The 20944-nt window shown below is 40.9% G+C and overlaps 2 protein-coding genes across 2 annotated transcripts; both read right to left on the bottom strand.

Annotated features, from left to right (window-relative positions):
* Window positions 1-236: 236 nt before the first annotated feature.
* Window positions 237-10970, bottom strand: cox7a2l (cytochrome c oxidase subunit 7A2 like). The gene is made up of 3 exons (XM_085170935.1): window positions 10795-10970; window positions 2380-2514; window positions 237-579 (listed from the first exon to the last, which is right to left on the bottom strand). The coding sequence occupies exons 1-3, from the start codon at window positions 10864-10866 to the stop codon at window positions 439-441; spliced, it is 348 nt and encodes a 115-aa protein (XP_085027061.1). The 5' UTR covers window positions 10867-10970; the 3' UTR covers window positions 237-438.
* Window positions 10971-17134: 6164 nt separating this feature from the next.
* On the bottom strand, window positions 17135-20920 carry kcng3 (potassium voltage-gated channel, subfamily G, member 3). The gene is made up of 2 exons (XM_085170930.1): window positions 19963-20920; window positions 17135-18468 (listed from the first exon to the last, which is right to left on the bottom strand). Exons 1-2 carry the CDS (start codon window positions 20577-20579, stop codon window positions 17823-17825), a joined length of 1263 nt encoding a protein of 420 aa, XP_085027056.1. The 5' UTR covers window positions 20580-20920; the 3' UTR covers window positions 17135-17822.
* Window positions 20921-20944: the final 24 nt, after the last annotated feature.

Below are 20944 nucleotides of genomic sequence, written 5' to 3'. Positions count from 1 at the left end.
AAGCCAAATGAGCAGCAGCTATGCTCCACACAGGGTGTCTCCATCGTGCTCACTCGCTCTCGCACATACATCGCCGCACTACGGCAAGCCATTTGAAAGCTGCAAGAAAGAGCTTTGCTTTTTCTCTGAAAGAGAAGACGGACCTGTTAGCCTATAGATGGCTTTATGTTCCAGTGAGACACCAGCTGATATAGGATTAATGGAAAAAAAAAAAAAAAGACTTCAAGTATAGCATCTTTTAACTTCTTTCTTCCTGAAATTTTATTAAATCAGACATCTTTTTTTCTTTCAAAGAAGAAAGACATTAAAATAGTTTTCAGTGGCTTGATGAAGATCATCTGAAAAGAGTCCCAAGAGTTGGTATAGCGAGGGCCGATAAATGAATGCTGTGAATGGTAGTTAACAGGAGCAGCGAAAGGAAGATGGCAGTTGTGTTGGTCACTTTCTGTTGGGCTGGGCTGCGATGTAGAGCGCCACCAGACAGTAGGCAACACCTCCTATAGTGAGAGCCATAGTGGTGCGGTACAGTAGCCTGTCGGGATAACCGCGCTTCAAATGAACGGGGGTACCGTCTGACGTCTGAAATAAGAGGAAACAGGGAGGGGCAAGAAAAAAAGAAAATCCAAATTAATTTATGATGTTAATCGCAGCAAATACAGAGCGCCGTCATCATCTTTACAGTCACATGACTCAATTACATCAGAGTAAAAGTAGTACATAACCTCCCAATGACTCAGGTAGTTCAGAGAAACTCTCCACTGCAAGGTACAGGTCACCTGGTTACAGGCAGCCTGTCTCCAAATAGTTGCAGTCTGACTGCAATTACTCACAGACAGATTGGCAAAGGTTTGCAAAAAAACACTGCTAATTTATAAAGACTGCCAGCGAGTCAGAATCCGCCTGCTCTGATGAACGCAGCTTGTCTAATGCATCTATTAGCGATAGAGGACTTGACTCTTGACACCATTTGTGAAGGAATTTCTGTTTTAAGTCTATAAGATTCGGTCTGGACTCCGTATATAAATACTTAATGTGAATGTCTGTGCATGCAAACAGCAGAAGATTGGAAATTGATTGCAGTTCATCACTGCAGTATCGCAAACAGATTGCATGTAATTGCAAACACATGACCTCAATCACGGTCCAGCCCGGACAATGCAGTGCATCGGGTTTGGGTGCTTTGGGTTGGGAACAGAAATGGATGGTGAACTGCAGATGGACTGGTATTTAAATAGCACTTTTCTATGCTTGTTGAGCACTCAAAGCGCTTTACACTGTAAGCCCCGTTAAACCAATCATCCATACTGCACTTTATTTTATGCATTACTGTAACACAGTTGCAATCTGAGATTTGAGGACACTTTGGACAGAGGAGATGTATATCAAATATCAATCGACCTGCTCTTCCTCCTGAGCTACAGCCACCATCGCAGCCTGACATTTGATTTTATCATGCGTGCCACTGATGGAAAATGGAGCTGCATCTGAAAGACAAGCCTGTTAGACTTGGATTTATTGCCTCTGTGAGTTTGATCAAAATGAGCACAGCTATTTTAGCCATGTACAAATATAAAGAAGGCCTGATGCTGATGGTGTAGTTAGGTGGAGCTTATAAACTAAGTAACAAGATGGCCACTGTGATCTGTTGGTTCCTTCGCCATTAGCCATTTACATCCTTTTCCTGAAGACAATGAGAGTTTACATCCCAATTACATTTTTCATGTTTGATTGTTGTGAAACGTGTTCTTTGAGACTCTAATATGACATACAAACTTATATATATATATATATATATATATATATATATATATATATATATATATATACACACACACACACACACACACACACACACACTGTGTAGTCTGATACTAGCTTAAAATATCAAGTTAACTGAATGTATTTTTGTACAAACTTTGAAAATTCACCCCTGAAGACTTTTGACTGCAAAAATAATATATTTAAAGTTTTAATTAAAATGGTTGTTTTAGTTCCAATCAATATTTAATCAGCTTCCTTTGAAAGGTGATTTATTTTTTTATTCTTCTCTTTTGTACTAGTATCGCTCTTAAACAATTTCGTTAATTAATCTAAAAGAGAAAACATGTTCAGCAGCCAATACTGTGATTTCCACTTATTTGACTGATTGCTCTGTTCAGAGTTCGCCTCTCTTATTCCTATTAATGCAACTTGTGTGGTTGCTACTGCTGGTGGTGGGGTTGGAAGTGGCAAAGGGCCATTAAGAATTGTGAAATAAATACCACTTATCAACTTCTACTAATCAGCCTTCACTGCTTCGACTGATGAAGCTAGCAGGTCGTGAACCGTCGCTGCTTCTTGGTCAAACTGGTGCCTTATTCAGTCTGAGCTCTGCGTTACCTGGAATAATTTCTGGAGGTCGGGAACCTTGTTTGCTCCCATGTACTCCGCTGTGGCCCCTGCTTCTGACACCACCTTTGTGGGTGTAGCAAAGATCATGGTTGGAGACTCAGCTGGCAAACCGGCTCTCAGTCCCTGAAAAGATAAAGAGAAACAACATGCTGGTCACAATAATGCACGAAATGAAAATCTAATGAAAGTGTCAGAGTGAATGTAACATCCTCTCTCCTGCCTATCTATCTATCTATCAACTAAGATTTTAAACAGAAACTTCATTTTTAACATTTACCCCTTATATAACCCTCTCTACTTCCCCACCACCCAATCCAATCCTGAGGGTACGAGACCTTGGCAGACTTCAACAAAAAAACAAAACAAGAACATAATGTAAAAGAAAAAAAAAAATAGACAAATAAATAAATTAAAAGGAAATCACCAGGGAGAGAAAGGGATGAGAGGCAATCAGCCAACCTCAGCATCATCAGGCACCAGAGGCAATTTTATTTGTTATGTGAGAGAACAATCTTGTTTCCTCCAGTTTGATGCAGTCCAGCCCTCTTCGATCAAATCTCTGAACCTACAGTCTCAAGACATTAGCGTCTTTGCATCCTGCAAAAGCTTATTTATTGTTATTTTTTTACTTATTAATACATTTTTTACAGGTTTGGCCCAGCTAGCATGAATGTTAAATGGCATTTGAACACAGCTTAATGTAGAAGAAACTAACTTAATATAAATCAGAAGGTTTTCTGAACTGTTAATATTAGGGGACTGGCTAGCTACAAGACTGTAATGACACACTGGGATGTCTTTTAATATTAACAACAATAAACCAGGACACCTCTTCATATCGATCTTCTGTATATTAATTAAAAATAGTCCACAGTCTTTTGTAGACACTTGACTGAACAGAGTGCTTCTACATAAATACAGCCGATTAAATGAGTACATGATTGATTTCATTCTGCAAATTGTATCTCCTCATGTGAGACGCTTTAAGTGCCCCTTTAGATTAATACAGATCATTTCCAGCAGTAGTTCAGCGTTATAAACAAAAGGCATTTACGCTTGTTTCTGTATAAAACAGTTCATTGTTATATCTTCAAATAACAACAGCCTCATCATTTATGGATATTTTGTACCTGGAGATTATAAACTGTCTCATAAAAGAAAGTAGCTTCAAAACCATCCTCGATCTAAACCCCGAGATTAAAAAAAATGAAGCTAAAGCAAAAAACTGCATAAAAACGTCTGATTAGCCAAGATTTTAAAAACGCTGAACCTGGAAGCTCACACCTTTTACCTCACTTTTTATAAACAAAGTGTAACTATTCAATTATCTTTCTTATTTAAAGAGCAATCAATATGCAAAAAAGAATATGAATAACCTGAGATGTCACTCAATTATCCTTTCACGTTTGCTATAATTTACAGATCACAGTGGAAAGAAAACAAAACCTAGAAATACTGTGCATGTCATCACTTTCCAGCTATTCTGGGGGTCAAAGGGGACACTTTGGACTGACCCCCAGCCCACATGTTTATCTGACTTGAACTAAAATAATCTATTTGACTCTTTTCTCCTTATCTTTAAATCAGCTGCCCTCTGAAAACAATCAGAGCCGTTTACCTCAGATGACCATATTAAGTTATCAACTGTCAGCAACATCGCATCGACCTAGAGCAGGAAAAAGAAAATACCCTGCTATAAACAGCGACCAGTGTAAAGGTCGAGTGTTTCACGCACTCACATTTCAAAACTGCGTCTAAGAATTTTGAGATTAAACCTCAAGCTATCCTATTTTTCCAGACAGTACACACTGTAAATAAATAAACCACAGGAACATTGCTGTGCACATATATATTTTAAAAAATACACCTCAGTATCCTCTCATTTGGAAGAAGCTTCTCTTGGTTGTTCAAAGTTAGTGGGACACCCATTAGCTTGTTAAGAGTGTGTGGAGGCAGATGGTGTAGGAGTGGGTAAATTAAATCTGACATATAAAAATGCAGAGGCAGTGAAAGATGATTATTTTTACTTTAACTTTTAAACAGAGGTCATTACTAAATGTGTTCACAGCAGGAAGTCATGTTTATGGATTATACCAGAAATACATATACTTCATATACCGGTTATATCACAATGCCTTAGTACAACGCTTAAGGGATTAACAGAAGTACAAATACTTGTCATCAGTTTTGTTTTAGAAATAGTACATATCACTAAGCATTTGTGCAAGCCACATGAATTTAAAATTTTAAATGTTAACATTTGCTAAACAAAATAAGAGGCTGGGAAATTAAGACTCCGTAAACATAAAAAGCAGGGAAACGCAGTGGAGCCAAAATGTTCTTGAACACTTGTTGCTGTGTTTAAACATGATTTAGTTTATTTATGATTCGTGTGGAGGGAAACTTTTATACTGCTGTCAACACATCTCTAACAGAGGGATCTGTACTCCACAATTCACGTTTTTATGCTGTCGATCAATCTTTACACTGCTATGCTGACAGACTTTAAATGTTATATGACATTTTCGGGCTTGTTTATTACAACATTAAGTAGTCTAAACCTTTTTCTGTTTGAGTTATTCTAGTTTAGAGTTTTCTCATTAGTAAAGGCTAAGATTTGACTAGAAAAAGGACATTTTTGGCATCTTTTTTTTCCCCTAATAGATCTCGAGTTTACTTTTGCTTCATGTGTCTTGTGCTGCTGTAACAAGTGACTTCTCCAGTGTACAATTAAATAAAGTATATAAAAATCCTGGATTTAGTAAGAAACAACCAATAAGCTCCTTAGAAATCTTTAAGTAATCTCCAACTATTTTGTATTCACCAATCTTCTGACACTACAGGTATCTGGATAAAGAAAGAGTGCTAGAAACACCACCACCAGACAAACAGAATGAACATAGAGGAACACCTTCAATTAAATGTGTGGCTTCGCTTCATCGGGTCGAACAACACACTGACAAAGGTTTGATAAGGGATTAGGAAGGCTTTCTACCTGATAAAACGATAATCAACCCTATGCTCACTACGGTTTGCAGTCGTTTGAAAGAAACAAAATGGACGAGACTGAAAGCAAAACTGACTCGTTGCCCTTTAAAATTTTAATCATCACTGCTGAACTAATTCGAAGCACATCCCGGAGTTATTGAAGTGTTCCCAGGTTAGCCAAGAAAAACAGAGATCTAGAGAATATGAGATGGATTTTTGTTTTTCTGTGAAGAACCGTTTGATCTTTAAGTGGATTGTTATTGTTTTAACCACCTCTTTCTTTTGTAATTGAAAACAGAAATCAATTTGGCTCAAATTAGCTAAATAAAAAACATTTTGATTTGATTTTAACAGTGAAAGAGGAAGTTAAGCTTTTGCTAGAAGTGAAGGCAATTTACTTTTGGTCCAGATTTGAAGAATAAGCCAGTGTATACTGCTGTATGTGGCTTTTGATTTGATTTGATTTGTATCAGTCTGTGTACACACAGGGGAGGGGCGTTTCAACGCACCACAGACCTGCTTATTTGCCATTAGGAGAACCACTAAAAAGAAAAGTTCTATGACTTAACTTATACATAATAAAGAGCACAGACAGCGGCTGCTGTGGACACTTGACTGTTTTTAACAGCGTTTCACTTCAGCTCTTTTTTATGTTTTAACTTTGCTCCTCTCTGCGGCTGGTTGTCTGATAACAACAGTGACACACACACACACACACACACACACACACACACACACACACACACACACACTTTACACCGTCTCCATCTGACAACAGAATCTGCTGCAGGCAGACAGACTGCGAACGCGCCACCCACACTGAACCATAAATTGCGTTTCAGGTGCAGACACTCCTTTTCTTAGAAAGGAAAAACCCTTGAGATTAACCTAGAATGAAAATGACTTTTAGTTGTAAGTGTGCATTTGATCCATATGAACAAAGCAGAAGTAATTTACTACAGAAGTAATTTAAAGTAAACTCAAGAAGTGTACAGGCTTATTAATACTGATGCAATAAAAAGTGAAAGCACTTTTATGAGCACACTCCAGACTGAAGGCTGTAATACTCTGTGCTTGAAAGGTGTTGATTCAGCTGTAATGTCATTTTTGGACATAGCATACGATGTGCATTATTTAACAGATGTGTTTTTATTATTTAGCCTCACAAATCGGTGGGACATAATAGAAACACCCATCACCAGCACAACTGTGCCTGCGTGTGAATACTGGGTGTAAAAACACTGGCAAACATATTTTTTTAATAGCACATTTGGCTGTATGAAAATGGAAAAGCCACTGTAATATTTGGTGTCTGCAAATACAATTAAGCTGTAAAAAGATGAAATTAAAGTTCATCAGAAAATCTCTACCACCTGCTGCTGTTGAATATCAGCTCATGGAAAGCGAGTGTTGTATCTGACGCCTCGTATGCTGCCTGCGCTCTGCAGGGTTCGGTGCCCTTGCTGGCACATAATAGGTGGCATGCTGGGATGGCCAAATGGAGCTTTGCGTGAATGTACTTTCTTGTTGTAATTTAGCAAACTCTGTGTGGTATTTGTTTTGAAACTAACTATTTCCTATATTGCTGGGTTATTTTTAAGCATCATCTAAATTAAAATTCATTTGAATGGTCACTGGGATGCAAAAGCTGAATTTATAGGGAGGACGTGTGTGTGTGATAAGAGGGAGATAAGTGTAACCCCAATTTAGACTTCTGCATTGTAAAACATAGCCCACACTGCCCCGGGTCCTGTGGGGCTTGGCGGTGCTGCTGCCGTAGGCCCCGGTCTGGATGGGCCTGGGCTCCCTTGCCTTGGTGGATACCAGAGGACGGGGGTGCCTATTGGGGTCAGCGGGGGAGCTGGCCCTAGGGAGGGACACCCTCCCCTCCCTTCTTTTCCTCCCCATCCCCGGCTGTCTCCCTCTTCCCGCTCCACCCCACCCACCCACCCAGGTAGGGCTTTGGGGTGCGGGTGTGTCACCAGGGTGCAGGGGAGACATTCCCCCCCCCTCTGTCCTCTTCTGGCCACCTGTGCCTCAATTTTATCTCACAACTTAGACATCCACATTACTTACACTCTCATAACACACACACACACACACACATATATGTATATATATATATATATATATATATATATATATATATGTATATATATATATATATATATATATATATATATATATATATATATATATATATATATATATATATATATATATATATATATATATATATATATATATATATATATATATATATATATATATATATATATAGGGCCTTGAGAGTGGGCACGTTAACGGCGTCCAGTAGACGGTCTGTGTATTCAAACCTACCTCTGGCGCCGGTGCCCACCTCTCAATTTTAAATCCATGTAGACATTGAGGGTTCTCGGGAGGGGCCGTGCTAACACCTGCTGCTCTCTGGCAGCAGCACCATGCTCTCCCTTGTTTTAAATACACTTTAGAGCAACACGCAGCAACACTACATTTGAGCGGGAGGAGGGAGGTATGGGGTCTTAACACACCCCCGTTCTCTGCTAGCCATCGGGGCGGGGGGGCTGGGAAGAGATGCTGGCTGTCCGATTGGCCTCCCTGCTGCTGCGGAGCCTGGGGCGGTCTGCTTGCCTCCACCCCGGAGGGAAGGGTAACATCTCTTGGGTCTGGGTGCCGTTTCCACCTCTGGGGGCGAGGATACCTGGACCCGGGGTATAGAGTATGTTTGGGGAGTGTGATTGTGTGTACATGTCCATTTACGTTTATTCCTACGTTGGGTGAGTGCTGAGTGTTTGTATATGTGTGCATGAGGGTGGGAATGCATGTCTGTGTCTGTGTGTGCCTGTTTGTCTGTGTCTATATGTCAGGTCGGGTCTTAGACTCCACCTCTCTGGGAACTCCCAGGCCCTCCAAAGTGTGGAGGCCTATCTCCCCTCACCACACTCCCTGCCGGTGACTGATGCCCTCAGGGGTCGGTGCATTGTTGGTTCTTGGTGTCCGGGGCTGGGCGCTCAGGTCATGTGCCAGCTCACTCCCGGTGGCTACTTGGCGGGGCCTGGCGCCTGCTGCTCGGTCAGGCCTCTTCCGGGGCGCGGAGGGCCCTTGGGCCTCCGGCCTCTGTGCCTGCGGCTCGGTTCACTCGGGCACAGCTGGCTGCCGGCGGAGCCGGCGGGCACGCCGGTGCAGCCCCCTCTAGCTTCTGCCCGGTGGCTACTGGGTGACCCCTCGTCTGGGGATCCTCAGCCCTTCCCATGAAGGTGGCACGGATGCCCCTCCGGTGGTCCTCCTTGGGCTCTTGCACTCTGGGGCCTCTGGATGTCTGGGGCCTGGATCTCCTCCATGCCTGCTTCATGCCCTGGGGGACAGGGCTATGGCTCTCTACATCCTCTAGCAGACCATTACATGGGGAAACCATTTGAATGCAAGCGCGCCGATCCACACAGGTATGCACACGGGTGTTCACTGTTCGTAGACTTAAATCACACCTTTCTTGGCTGCTACTTCAAAGCACATTGTGCGCTGTCTGTCCTGCGTGCTGCACAACAACATTCAATATTTAGTATTTACTGCTGTTTACACTTAGCTAGATTAATGCGATGGTGTTGTGTATAGTATATTGCTTTGTTTTGTTTTTTTTGCTTGTTTTCTATTCTTTTTCTCTCAACAGGTGATCCCGGAGATATTTTTTCTTCCCCCCTTTTCTCACTGTCCCTCTCCCCTTCTGTTTTTCTTTTCCTTCCTCTTTCTTTCTCCCTTTCCTATCCCTCACTCATGTCTGTCCCGTCTGTAACAACTGAAAATAAAATAAATAATAAAAACGAAGGTCGATCAAATGGACCAATACGGCAATGCCATGATGATCCATTTGGCAAAATAAATCCATTGGGTATCCTTGTTGGTCTTCAGACAACAATTCTGACAGCTAAAGAACCAAATGGGACAGGCGAAAAAAAAAAAAAAAAAAAAAAACAACCACAAAAAAAAACAAACAAAAAAAAAAAAAACATAGCCCACACGAGTGGTCAGTGTCACTGCCAGCATTTAAGCTTGTGCCGGTTAATTATGTGTTAATTACCAAGTGATCCTGTACCAGTGTTTTATATCAGATCCCAGCCTCTTATAATTATTACTCCCTATGGTGAGATAATGATTGCTATTGTCTTGATAAATTAAAAAACTGAATCAAAAATAAAAGAAAAAAGTAGCAGACGTGCACGTCGGAGTATGTTGTAGGTTAGGGTGTGAATTTCCCACTGAAGCATAAATCCCCAGTAACAGTAAACATGTAAGCAGAGGAGGTGGTGGCAGATGAGTTTAAACACATGGGGTCAAGCATTCAAAGAAACAGAAGAGGCTGCAGGCAGGGAAGAGTGGGTGGAGAGGAGTATCGGGACAGAAAGACAGGCAGCAAGAGTGAAAAGGGAAGGTCTACGAGATTGTAGTGCGACCTTCTGTGATGTAGGGGTTGGAGACTGTGGCACTGACAAAAAGACAGGGGGCAGTGCTGGAAATACTAAGATATTCACTGGTTGTGACCAGCATGGACGGGATTAGAAATGCTCAGGTTTGGAGAAAGTTGGAGAGGCAAGGCTGAAGTGGTTTGGAGATGTGTATTGGACCAAGGATGTTGAAGGTGGAGCTGTCAAGCTATCAGAGGGGAATAACACAAAGGATTCATGGATATAGTGAAGGAGGTAAAATAAGATTTTAAGCTCTTTTCTGAACATGTAAAACTACACCAAGTTTTACAAGCACCTGTGATGGTGAGAGGGATAATAACACACCGGTGGACTGGAGGTAAACAAGCTTTTCAGTAAGTACATATTTAAATTAAAGCTCAATTTTCTCCTAACAAACGCAAACGAAGACATGACTTTTAAATAGAGACACAAAGGAGCTTCGAGGTAATTTAACCCCCTATCAGAGCACCACCACAGTGTAAGGGACCCACGGGGAAGCCATAATAAAGGTCACATCAAGCACACCTGCCACCGAGGCCATTCAATTTCGAAATTGCCTGTAGAGTCACACCGAGGCCAGATCCACAGATTGGAAATGATCGTTCAGGCTAAAGGTTAAATAAAGGTTCCGTGATAAGGACGTGAGGAGGGGGAAAATCGAATTACATTGTGCAAAGAAATGGAAAAGAAAGGCCACAACCTTTTTGATATCTGTCTAAGGAGCTTCCAAGACCTTTAAAATGAAATCCAGATCAAGACTACGCATCTATCTATCGTGTGATCAAGTAGGAAACTGGTGTTTAGGCTTTAAAGCGGGCATATGTTTGACTTCACCGACTCTAAACCTCTCCAGCTGAGCTTTAAGCCCTCGTTACTACAGCCCGGTGCTACATCAAGGTCAACCCCGGCGGTTATCCACACGCTCTCGTACAGCCATCCCGCTTCCGGCACTCACCTGAGGGTTGTAGGCGGTTGCAGGAGCAGAGCCCGTTAGTTTCTGGGTAAAACCACTGAACTTGTAGTACATTTTTCTTCTGAAGGAGGACCGGGACGAGGTGTTATGTACTAAAGAAATCCACCGGTAAGGACCTTCCTGTTGGGACCTTCGAGGGAAAGTGACGCAACAGTTAGCTGACCCAACACTGCCTGTTTAAAAGTCGAACCAAAACGGAGGGCAACCGGAAGCGTACGCGGACAGTTAAATGCAAAGTGTGGACAACAAAATGTCACCAGGAGTTCAAAACAACGGGAAAAAAGAAATGAAAATAGTACGCGAAAGGGGGGTGGGAGCCAATCTCAATTTCTATTTCGACATACTGATTCAAACTTCAGATAGAATAATAAAATTATTAAATACCTTTTCTGATAATAAACTCTTTAAACTTCTGTCATGCTTTTCAAAATAAACTAAAATAATATGACAGAATAAAAATCATCCGAATCAGCTTTACACACACACACACACACACACACACACACATAAATAAAGAGTTTGGTGAAAAGCTAAACTGAGTCAAGTATTAACTCAAACACTGAACTTCTTTGAAGTTCATTTGTTTTGTGAGAGATCTTATTTAATAGAGACAAATGTCACAATAATACAGTGAAAAGTGTTAAATGGGAATGGCAATACATAAACACTGCTAGAGTCACGGATTTGGTTATATATACCCCATATTTGGGTTCAAATTATTATTATTCAGTGTGGAAAGTGAAAAACAGGACGGGTTTGAGATTAGCTGACTGAACACGGGTGTGACTGATTAAACAAATGTAATAAGGGCGGGTAAATAATTACAAAAACAAGGAAAGGAAGTCAGAATTGTAAAGAGCCTGGGAATTACAAAATAAAATAGGAATTAACAGGCACCAAAATACAACCAACCACCATAGTGGTGCCTTTATTTAGTGATAATTCTTCTTTGCCATTAAACGTTTTAAAGTCATAATGTTTTTGTTTTTAATTTCTGTTGGCAGGGTGTCTCTGATCATTGGACTTTTTAACTGGCTGCTCGATATGTGATGTATTTTAAAATCTCTAACTATCAGAAACACACATTGATAAGTCTGCTGGATTCTCCCTTGTATCAAAAGGCTCTTTCAGTCACACAGTTAGGGTAGCCTTGGCAATATACTTTGGATAGTTACACTCGTGATTAATTCAAGTTTTCGATTAATTTGAGTTTGAAATAGCTGAGAATCACTGATCTCCTAAAAAATAAAAAATAAAACCCTACATTTTCTACAAATCTACAATTTCTGAATGTTCAAGTAGCAAAAATGTGTTAAAACAAACAAACAAACAAACAAACAAATTAAGTGACATGAATAGTCCCCAGAGAATGAAACCTATGAGTCCCAAAATATTTCTTCTGTGCCACCAGCAGGTCAAAATTTTTGTGGTTTTGAGTGAAATAACTCAAAAATGTCTGATCATTTTATATTTATTAAGCACTCACACTGCCATCATAATGAAGTTCAGTAACTTTGGCGATTTGAGAATTTTTCCTCTGGTGTCATCAAGGTCTAAAGGCATAAAGTGTTGTTGGAAATAACTCTAAAATAGAACATTTTCAGCTCACACATTATTCAAATGGCCTGCTATAAAGAAGTACACCATAAGGATGCATTTATAACAAGCCTTCTTATGTAATTGTTAAAAAAAGGCCTTGAATATTTTTTAATTGTTGATCATTCTTTTAAGAGAATTGCAGTTCTTATCGGTGGTTGTGCAATTGTTCAGGACAAAACTATTGTAGAAAAGTGGTACTAGTTGTAACATAGCTTCATGTGTATGTAACTCCCTAAAAGCCTTGCAGTTACATAATATATTCACCCCACCGGCTTCATTTGTGTGTGCTTTGTCTTCTGTGTCATATTTTTTAATTCGTTCTTCCGGGAGCTGTTTTTGTAGCTTAGAACACAGGAAGGCCCATTATAACAAAGTGGCCCATTATAACAAAGTGACACACGGGCCCTATTTAATGGTTTCCAGAGGTGTATAGAGCACCTGCATGCATGAAGGTCACATAACATTATGGTTTTTGTTTGCAAGTCGACATTTGTACTAGTTTCTGCTGTTATTGCAATTAAAATTGTCCCTGAAGAAGATTCCTGAGTTTGCCGTCTTACTTTGGATGAAAGCAGAATTTGTCTTTTTACACTTCAAAGTTTCTTTCTTTTCAGTGTCAGCAGCCAAACGCTGCCAAGTGCGGCTTGGTTCCCAGGTTCTGCCTGCTTGCATTTTGACCTTTTGTCTATTTATTGGACATTGGATGCCTGCCTGTGAATTCCCATTTTAGTTTGTCTGGTTGGATTGCCCTTTCTGGTTTTGGACCCTAGCCTGCTTCAACCTTTACTTCTCCTATATTAGCTCTGCCTCAGGTGTCTGTATGTGGGTCTTATTCTCTGTTGACCTTTAATCCTGTTAGCACCAGTTGTGACTTATAATTGTAAGTCCACCTTTTGCCTTCACAACTATCTTAATTTTTTGTGGCATAGATTCAATACAGTGTTGGAAACATTCTTTAGACATTTTGGTCCATATTGACATGATATGCATCGCACAGTTCCTACAGATTTATCAAGTAATAATAAGCAGTTATCTGAACTGCTGTTGCCTTCCCATGCCACATTCAAACTCACTTAAAACACCTTTCCTCTAAATTCTGGTGCTCGGTTTAAACTTCAGCAGGTCATCTTGACCATATCTACATGCCTAAATGCACTGGGTTGCTGCCATGTGATTGGCTGATTAGATATTTGTGTTAACAAGCAGTTGAACAGGTGTGCCTACTAAACATCAGCAGCACTCTTGTGAGCTTCTCAGAGTGTGCCAATTAGAATTTAGCAAAATGAACAGCTGTGCTTTAATACAGCACCACAGAGCGGCTTGCTTCAGCGATCTCAGTAGTTAATGGCAAGAATAAGGGGTTATAAAAACAAAATGAGGAGAAACAAAATTTTGGCCACAATTAAATTAATAAACACCAGCTCTATCAGTAAAAACAGGCAGCGTGATGGTGCATTAGTTGGCACTTTCACCTCAGGGCAAGAAATTTCGGGGTTTCAAGATTCTCTGGTCTACTGGGGCATTGATTTTGAGTTTGCATGTTCTTCCAAGTCCTCTGGCTTCCTCCCACATGCGTGTTAGGTTAATTGTCGGTTCTAAATTGGCTGCAGGTGTGACATAAATAAAGTACTGTATGAACATGTGACTGCTGTTTTTTTATAGCACCCTGAATCTTTAGAAAAAAAACAACAGTTTGGTCAATTTATCGGAAGAACCACTAAAAAATGGATACTTGTTTTTTTGAGCCTGCATGTATTTTGTTTTTATGGGTTTTTTTTGTTTTACCTCAGGTGCTTATGACACTATAAAAGAGTTGAGTGAGTAAACACAGCTATCAGAGCTCATTGACAGATGTGCAACATGTTGAAAAGGTTTGAGAGCTGAGAACAGTGCGTTAGCATGGCTTTTTTTGGTTTAGTCAATTTACCCTCATGGCAGTACTTTGTGAACCAGACTGCGGTGCAATGCTCGCTCCAGTGTGAATCCAATGAGTGCACTAAATGACCTTGCCAACAGGCTCAGGTGTTCCTCGGGTTAAACGTTACATTCCCACTGCCTCCACAAAGTAATGGGAGAAGGGTTTAAATGGTATTGCGATCATGAATATTTCTAAATTGCACCTTCACTGATCACATCCTGAGGTCAATTTTTAGTTCTGCTAATTTAATTAAGAATATCACGAGTTTGAATATTGTGAGAGCTGATGATTGAGACTGATAATTTTCAGAACATGACACTGAGATCAGACTATTTTTCTGGCTCAATCTGATTTCTAATACGCTATTAGACAGTCAGAGGCATTTTGCAAAGAGTAATTTTATTATAAAAGCTCGTACATTGATCACATTAATTACAACTCCAGAGTGTACTGATGAAAATGTTTTGATTGATGGTTTCAATCAGGCATGGCCAAACTTCACTGGTAAAAAGCTATGCTACATGAATAATGCATTGGAAGGTAGGTAATAAAATATTGATTGTGTTTAATTCAATTGTGCAACTACTTAAAAAGCACATCAATAGCAGCTACGAGGATACGGAGGTGTCTACAGTACACATTAAATACATACAGGGCTGCACAGAATATGAGGATTTAACATATGTAGACTACTATCAGTACAAAGACACAGTGAACAGACTCATTGTTTAAATTTCCCTTGCAAGAAGAAGAGCAGGATTTTGATGCGTGTGTGTAAAAAGAGGATTGTTGATGGCAACAGGAGGAAGAGGAGAGGAGATGCAGAGAAAGACTGTTGTGTGGGAGAGGTGTTGACTTGTTTGTTTGGATCATGTGTCTCTTCAACAAATCGTATCATCTTGGCAAACCGCGCAAACATGTCTGAATCATGAATGTCAGAACCATGACATTGACAGCCTCCATTGTTCTTTTTATTTTTTTCCCTCTACACTTGATTTTTTCCCCCCCTGTACGTTTGTTTTTGGTAATTTTAAATAATCGCTCTGATGCTGTGATATTCCAGATAATCGTAGGACAAAAAAGCTGCGTGCCAGCCAGGAGGTGTGCGTGGATGTAGCCTATTTGTGTGCACACAAATCAACCACAATTATGATTGACATGCTGGAGGATGATGTTGCCTTGGAGACACAGAAATACAAAATGCCTTACATTCACTGGCAAACAGAGAAGCGATGCACGCTGCATCTATTCATTCTTCGTGCTCGGGTTTGAACCACATTCCAACATTTTTGCCCGTAATCTTTTATGCTCACTTTCACACTCCATCTGCCCTGTCATATCTATCTCAGTGTTATTGTCTGCCACCTTGCAGTCCTCGGTGACCTGTCTCCATATTTCATTATCATCGGCTTAACTCCCCCCCACAGACCCTCAAACTAAGCCCTCTGTTTAACTCCTCCATCCCCACTTTGCAGTCCCCTGTTCACTCCTTCTCTTTATTTCACAGGTTTAACAGGATGCATCTAGGTCACACATCAATCTTGTGTAACTTGTACCATCTGTGTGCAAAGCTTAGACAAAGTGAAAGGCTGATGGCCAGACAAACAAACACAAACATACACACACGTTGCACTTGACGCAGCCGTCTCTGCCAGTGTTGTAACCAGGGGAATATGAGTAAACAGCAGCCGCTGTCAGATCTGGATTGACTGCACCTGTCTGCGTTTAATAAATAAATATCTGTGTATTCCTATTGTTACGTTTAAATGGTGAAGTTAAGAAGAGAGTCGCACAACATGTTGGTTCAAGACAATGAAAACAAAAGCTTCTATTCTACACATACAAAAGGCTCTGCGATCAGACTTTAATAACCTACAAACTTGGCTGTCAGATAACAAATTACTGCTCAATAAAAACCTGCTTTATGCTCTTTGGCCTGAGACAGAACATCAACTTAAATCTAATTTGCTGCCTTTAACCCATAATGATGCTGGAGCTCTTCAGAAAATAGGGGGAAAAAATGAAATATTTATGTGTGTGGGTTGACTCTGAACTTACCTTCCAACCACACATCGATCATTTTGTGAAGGTAAGCTTTGGTGCTGGTGCTCTGCATTGTTCCACATGAGAGACTTTTTTTCTTTTTACAACCTATTGAAATGCTTTAACCCTGATCTTCTTCATCTCAATGATACATACTATGATTTACAATTGGCTGCACTTTCTTTTTCTTTTTCTTTTTTTTTTTACATAATGTGACTTAGTAAATACATGATATAATTTTTATTTGTAGTGTTTTAAATGCATTATTTTGATTATAGTCACACTTTTTAAAACTTCTACATCATGTATTAGAAGCTTTGATCTAAACCTGTTTTAAAATAGATTTTATTCTTTTACTTATGTTCTGTCATATATAATGTTGCACTGGTGAAATCTCATATTAAACAAGGCAAAGTTTAAAAAATAGTGATATGTATGTGTATATGTACAAGTAGAATTTAGTCTGCTCTGATGCTCACACTTAGATCTGTGTGATACCAAAAACAGCAGATATACTTAACATGATCATCTCAAGCACACAGCTTTGTCTATGAGTGCAAAAGCCCCAGCCATCAGCCTTTCAGAGCTTCTGTCTGCAAGGGACAGCGAATCAGAAGAAAGTTGGATTAAAGGGAGGGTGCCTTTAAAGGGAGAAAGCTATAACAGCTTATTTCAGACAGTGGGTGAACTGAGGGGTTGCACAAGGCCCTATTGAACAATAATTCATGCAAAGCTATTCTAATAGTATTAAGGAATTAAAACAACAGCATTTATGCTTCATTTTGTGTTTGACTAAAATAAGCTTAGTACCTTTAAATATGAGCTCTGTGTTATTTTTTCACTGACTTGAAAATATCTTGTTTTGTCAACTCAGAGTAGAATAAATTATTGAAAACATAAGAACACATTAATTTATTGTTTTACTATTAAGTTAATATATTTGTATAGTCCATCTTTGTATGTCTGGTTTATGTTATTTTCTGTCCTTTCTTTTGGTAGGTATACTCCAATATATCTGCCTTGCTGTCTGTATCAGCCTTGTTGACTGATGTTGTTCTATTGGTAAACAAGATGCCATTTACCAATGTCATTCACTGACATTTATATATTTTGCACTGACTAAATGTTCACAGATAGTTGTTTTTATAATGACAATTTGTTTTCCTGATGCAAAGGGGAAATAAAAATAACATCAAAAACAAAATAAACTGAAACACATGAAGATATTGCAGAATTTCACAATTGTTAAATGTTATGTTTTCTTAGTCTTCTTTTTTCTGTTTGATATATGAATGTTTAAAGGGTTTTTCTAGGAAATTTATTGTACCTGGATCTAGACTGGACAAATAAAATCTGGAAGGAAAAAAGGGCACATCAAACATTTGATGGTCTTCTGGTCGTTAGAGTTTCTGTTTGTTGTCGGCAGGATGGTAGGCAGGATATGACATGTTCATCGCAGCATTTCTGCCGACAGGTTGCGTGCATATCTGGCAGAGCGCAGTTTGAGTTCATGGTAGCACTGAACAAAACTGTGGTAGATGAATGTGATGGGCAGCGCCAGGAGCACAATGCCGCTCACTACACACATTCCCCCAAGCACCCGTCCTCCGATTGTTACCGGGTACACATCCCCGTAACCCACTGTTGTCATTGAAATAATAACCCACCAGGCAGCAGCAGGGATGCTGGCATAATCACTGTTCTGGGTCTCCAGATCCAAGCCGTGTTCCAGTAGCTGGGCCAGGGCACTGTATATAGCCATGGCAACGCAGACAAACACCATCAACATGACCATCTCTCGGTAGCAGCGCCTGAGAGTCAGCCCTAGAGTCTGCAGTCCCAGGAAGTGTCTGGCCAGCTTCATGAGCCAGAACACTCTCATCATCCTCAGGACTCGCAGTATGACTCCAGCAACCCCGAGCCCAGCACCCGGCATCCCTGCCCGGGCCATCGCCATAGTGACATAGTAGGGGGTAATGGCAATCACGTCGATGATGTTGAGTGGCCTGCGGAGGAAGTCCCACTTGTCTTTAGCCACCAGAAAGCGCACTATGCACTCTGCCGTGAACCAGCCAATACACACTGCCTCCACTATCCTACAGAGAAGATAGAAGAAAGATTAGTTGCACACACTGTAAACAGGAAATGACAGAGGAGGTACAGTGAGATATGGATGGCATGAAATATGAAATACTGCCTGGCAGTCAGTAAATGTGAGGAAGGAGGAAGCAAAGCAAGGGGAGTTAAATGATGGGAAATAAGGAACAAAGCTGTCACGGTTCAGGCCTGGCACAAGTAAACAAAGACAGCAGGACAGATACACGGGCTAGTAAATTTCCGGCAAACTGCACAGAGGGAGGGTTTAAACCCTTCAAAGAAAGACTGTGTCAAAGACGGTCACACAATTACCCCACTGACAAGCAGAGCAAGGCCAGTCAAAATGAATTAGAGAATGATGATTCTTGCATTAGATATAAATGCAGTGAAGCCCAGAAATGACTAAAATACCTGCAAAGCAGCTATCAGAATAGTTACACCAACCCAAATTATGTAGAAACTGAGAGAACTGCATCATCTAATGACATGAAACTAAATTGGAATCCTTTTGACCTCAGAGTATACAAGCCACTTGTAGTTGATTACTTAACCACTGTAGCTGATCCAAAACTCAAAACTATGTCCAGCCTGAGGGAGCATAGCCTAACCTTATATAGAGAATGGCCAGCTCAGGCTTCCAGGAAAGTACAGGCCAAAATCACGCAGACATGGAGATACACGTTTTCACCTTGCGCCTACATGCTTAAGTTAAAGAAACAAAACTCTGACTTATGATGATTCCTGTAAGTGGCCTAATTTCTTTGTTTGCTTGCACTATTATATAATCCCCTCAGTACACCTTCTACTTTTATCTCATTGCCCACTCAAATATTATGAATCTATGATTACCTGATGTTTGTCCTTCATGTGCGCAATGCAGTGTAAACTAAGCAGGACAGTAAACATATTCAGACTAACTGTGAGTAGGGTGGGAAAAATAAGAGGGGAAAGCTATGGATTGGCTATTGATTTGCTTCCTCGGGGGCCTGTCCGGTTGTCATGTGAGGAGCCTAAGGTGTAATGTGCTGCCTGAAACTTGTCAGCTGGCATATTGACTTCAGGGGCATCAATTCACTAAAGCACAAGAACAAATCCCCTGCAGGCAATGTAATACATGGATGTTTTAAAGGCTTGCTTCGCTGTCATTCTTATTTTTATGTTATTATACCAAACATCCTAGAAAACACTCAAAAAGCTGAGGTAGAAAACATCTCAATGCATCCACCTCGTGGTTAATATTAGTGCGCAATAACTTTGGCCGTTGCCTTGAACTCATGCATGATCAAATGTTAAGAGGTATATTTATTTATTTATTTATGCTACTTGTAATGACAAAATCAAATATTTGACACGATTTCATCTGTTTAGCTCACTTTTACACAAGACAGTCTCAGTTGTAGGATATCCGCACACATTGCGCCTAAACATTTGGCAGCTTTTTCATGAGGGGGCTTCTATTCCTTCAAGTTAACTGACCCTTGACAATCGCCTACCTGTGTTCCTCCACAGTAGTTCTCTTGGCTGTATCCCAATCCGGCAGGGTGCTAGCGCACAGCATGATCATAGAAACGATAACAAAGATCACGGACACTGAAGCCAAAAGCTGCGCTACAAGGGAAGAGTTGGGCTCCTCAAAAGCCTTGCGCATTTTCTCGAGCCACCTAGCGCGACATGTGAGCTCAGCCTCTTGCACTGACTCCCCTGTGCTCTGGGGCTCATCTTCGATGTCCCCCTCAGAGAGTGTGTCCAGTCCGATGTCGGACATCCTATCGTCCAGGCGTTTCTGGCAGCAGGAGTCCAAGTGCGCGCTCTCCAGTCCCCAGTAGAGCATCTCTGTGTAGAAGGACAGCTCACACACTCCGGGAACAAATCGGAGTTTGCCGGAGCGCACGTACAACATAATAAACACGAAAGCCTGAGCGTGGCGGTCGAAGAAAAACTCATTCAGGTCCCGATCATAGTCATCGCAGAGTTCGAGGACCTCTTTCTCGTTTGCGCAGGCAATCAGGCGGCTGACGCGTCGAAGAGGGAAATCCCTGATCACCTCACGGGTGAAGGCGTACCGGGTTCCCCCGACGTTAAGCACGCAGATGCTCTTTCCGAACTTCATTTTGACAACTTAAATCATGAAAGCCTAAAAGAACTCCTCTTCACAGTCCATTCTTCCTTCCATCGCAGGAGTTTGGGCACTTGGGGAACTCGTCTCCCCTGCCCCGGGGCGTGGTTCGCTTTGAGTTAAGGTGGCCCTGCGCTGAGGTCTGTGCCTGCTAACTGGAAACTCTTCCCTCTGCCATTGACTCTATTCTCCGTCTCCCTCTGTAGCCTGAAGAAGAGACTCATCCCCCCAGTCAGCTCCAGCCAATCCCATCAGTGATGTCACAAGCGCGCGCGCGGACACACGCAGAGAAAAATCCATAAGCAACAGGAGTATAGAGCGTAATATGTGATTTAAGTCCACAGTGGAGACTGCTTCTT

Source organism: Neolamprologus multifasciatus, chromosome 8, assembly GCF_963576455.1.
Source record: "Neolamprologus multifasciatus chromosome 8, fNeoMul1.2, whole genome shotgun sequence".
In the NCBI taxonomy this organism is placed as follows: domain Eukaryota; kingdom Metazoa; phylum Chordata; class Actinopteri; order Cichliformes; family Cichlidae; genus Neolamprologus; species Neolamprologus multifasciatus.
The sequence above is the reverse complement of the archived record's forward strand: the minus strand, read 5'-3'. Positions and strand labels throughout refer to the sequence as shown.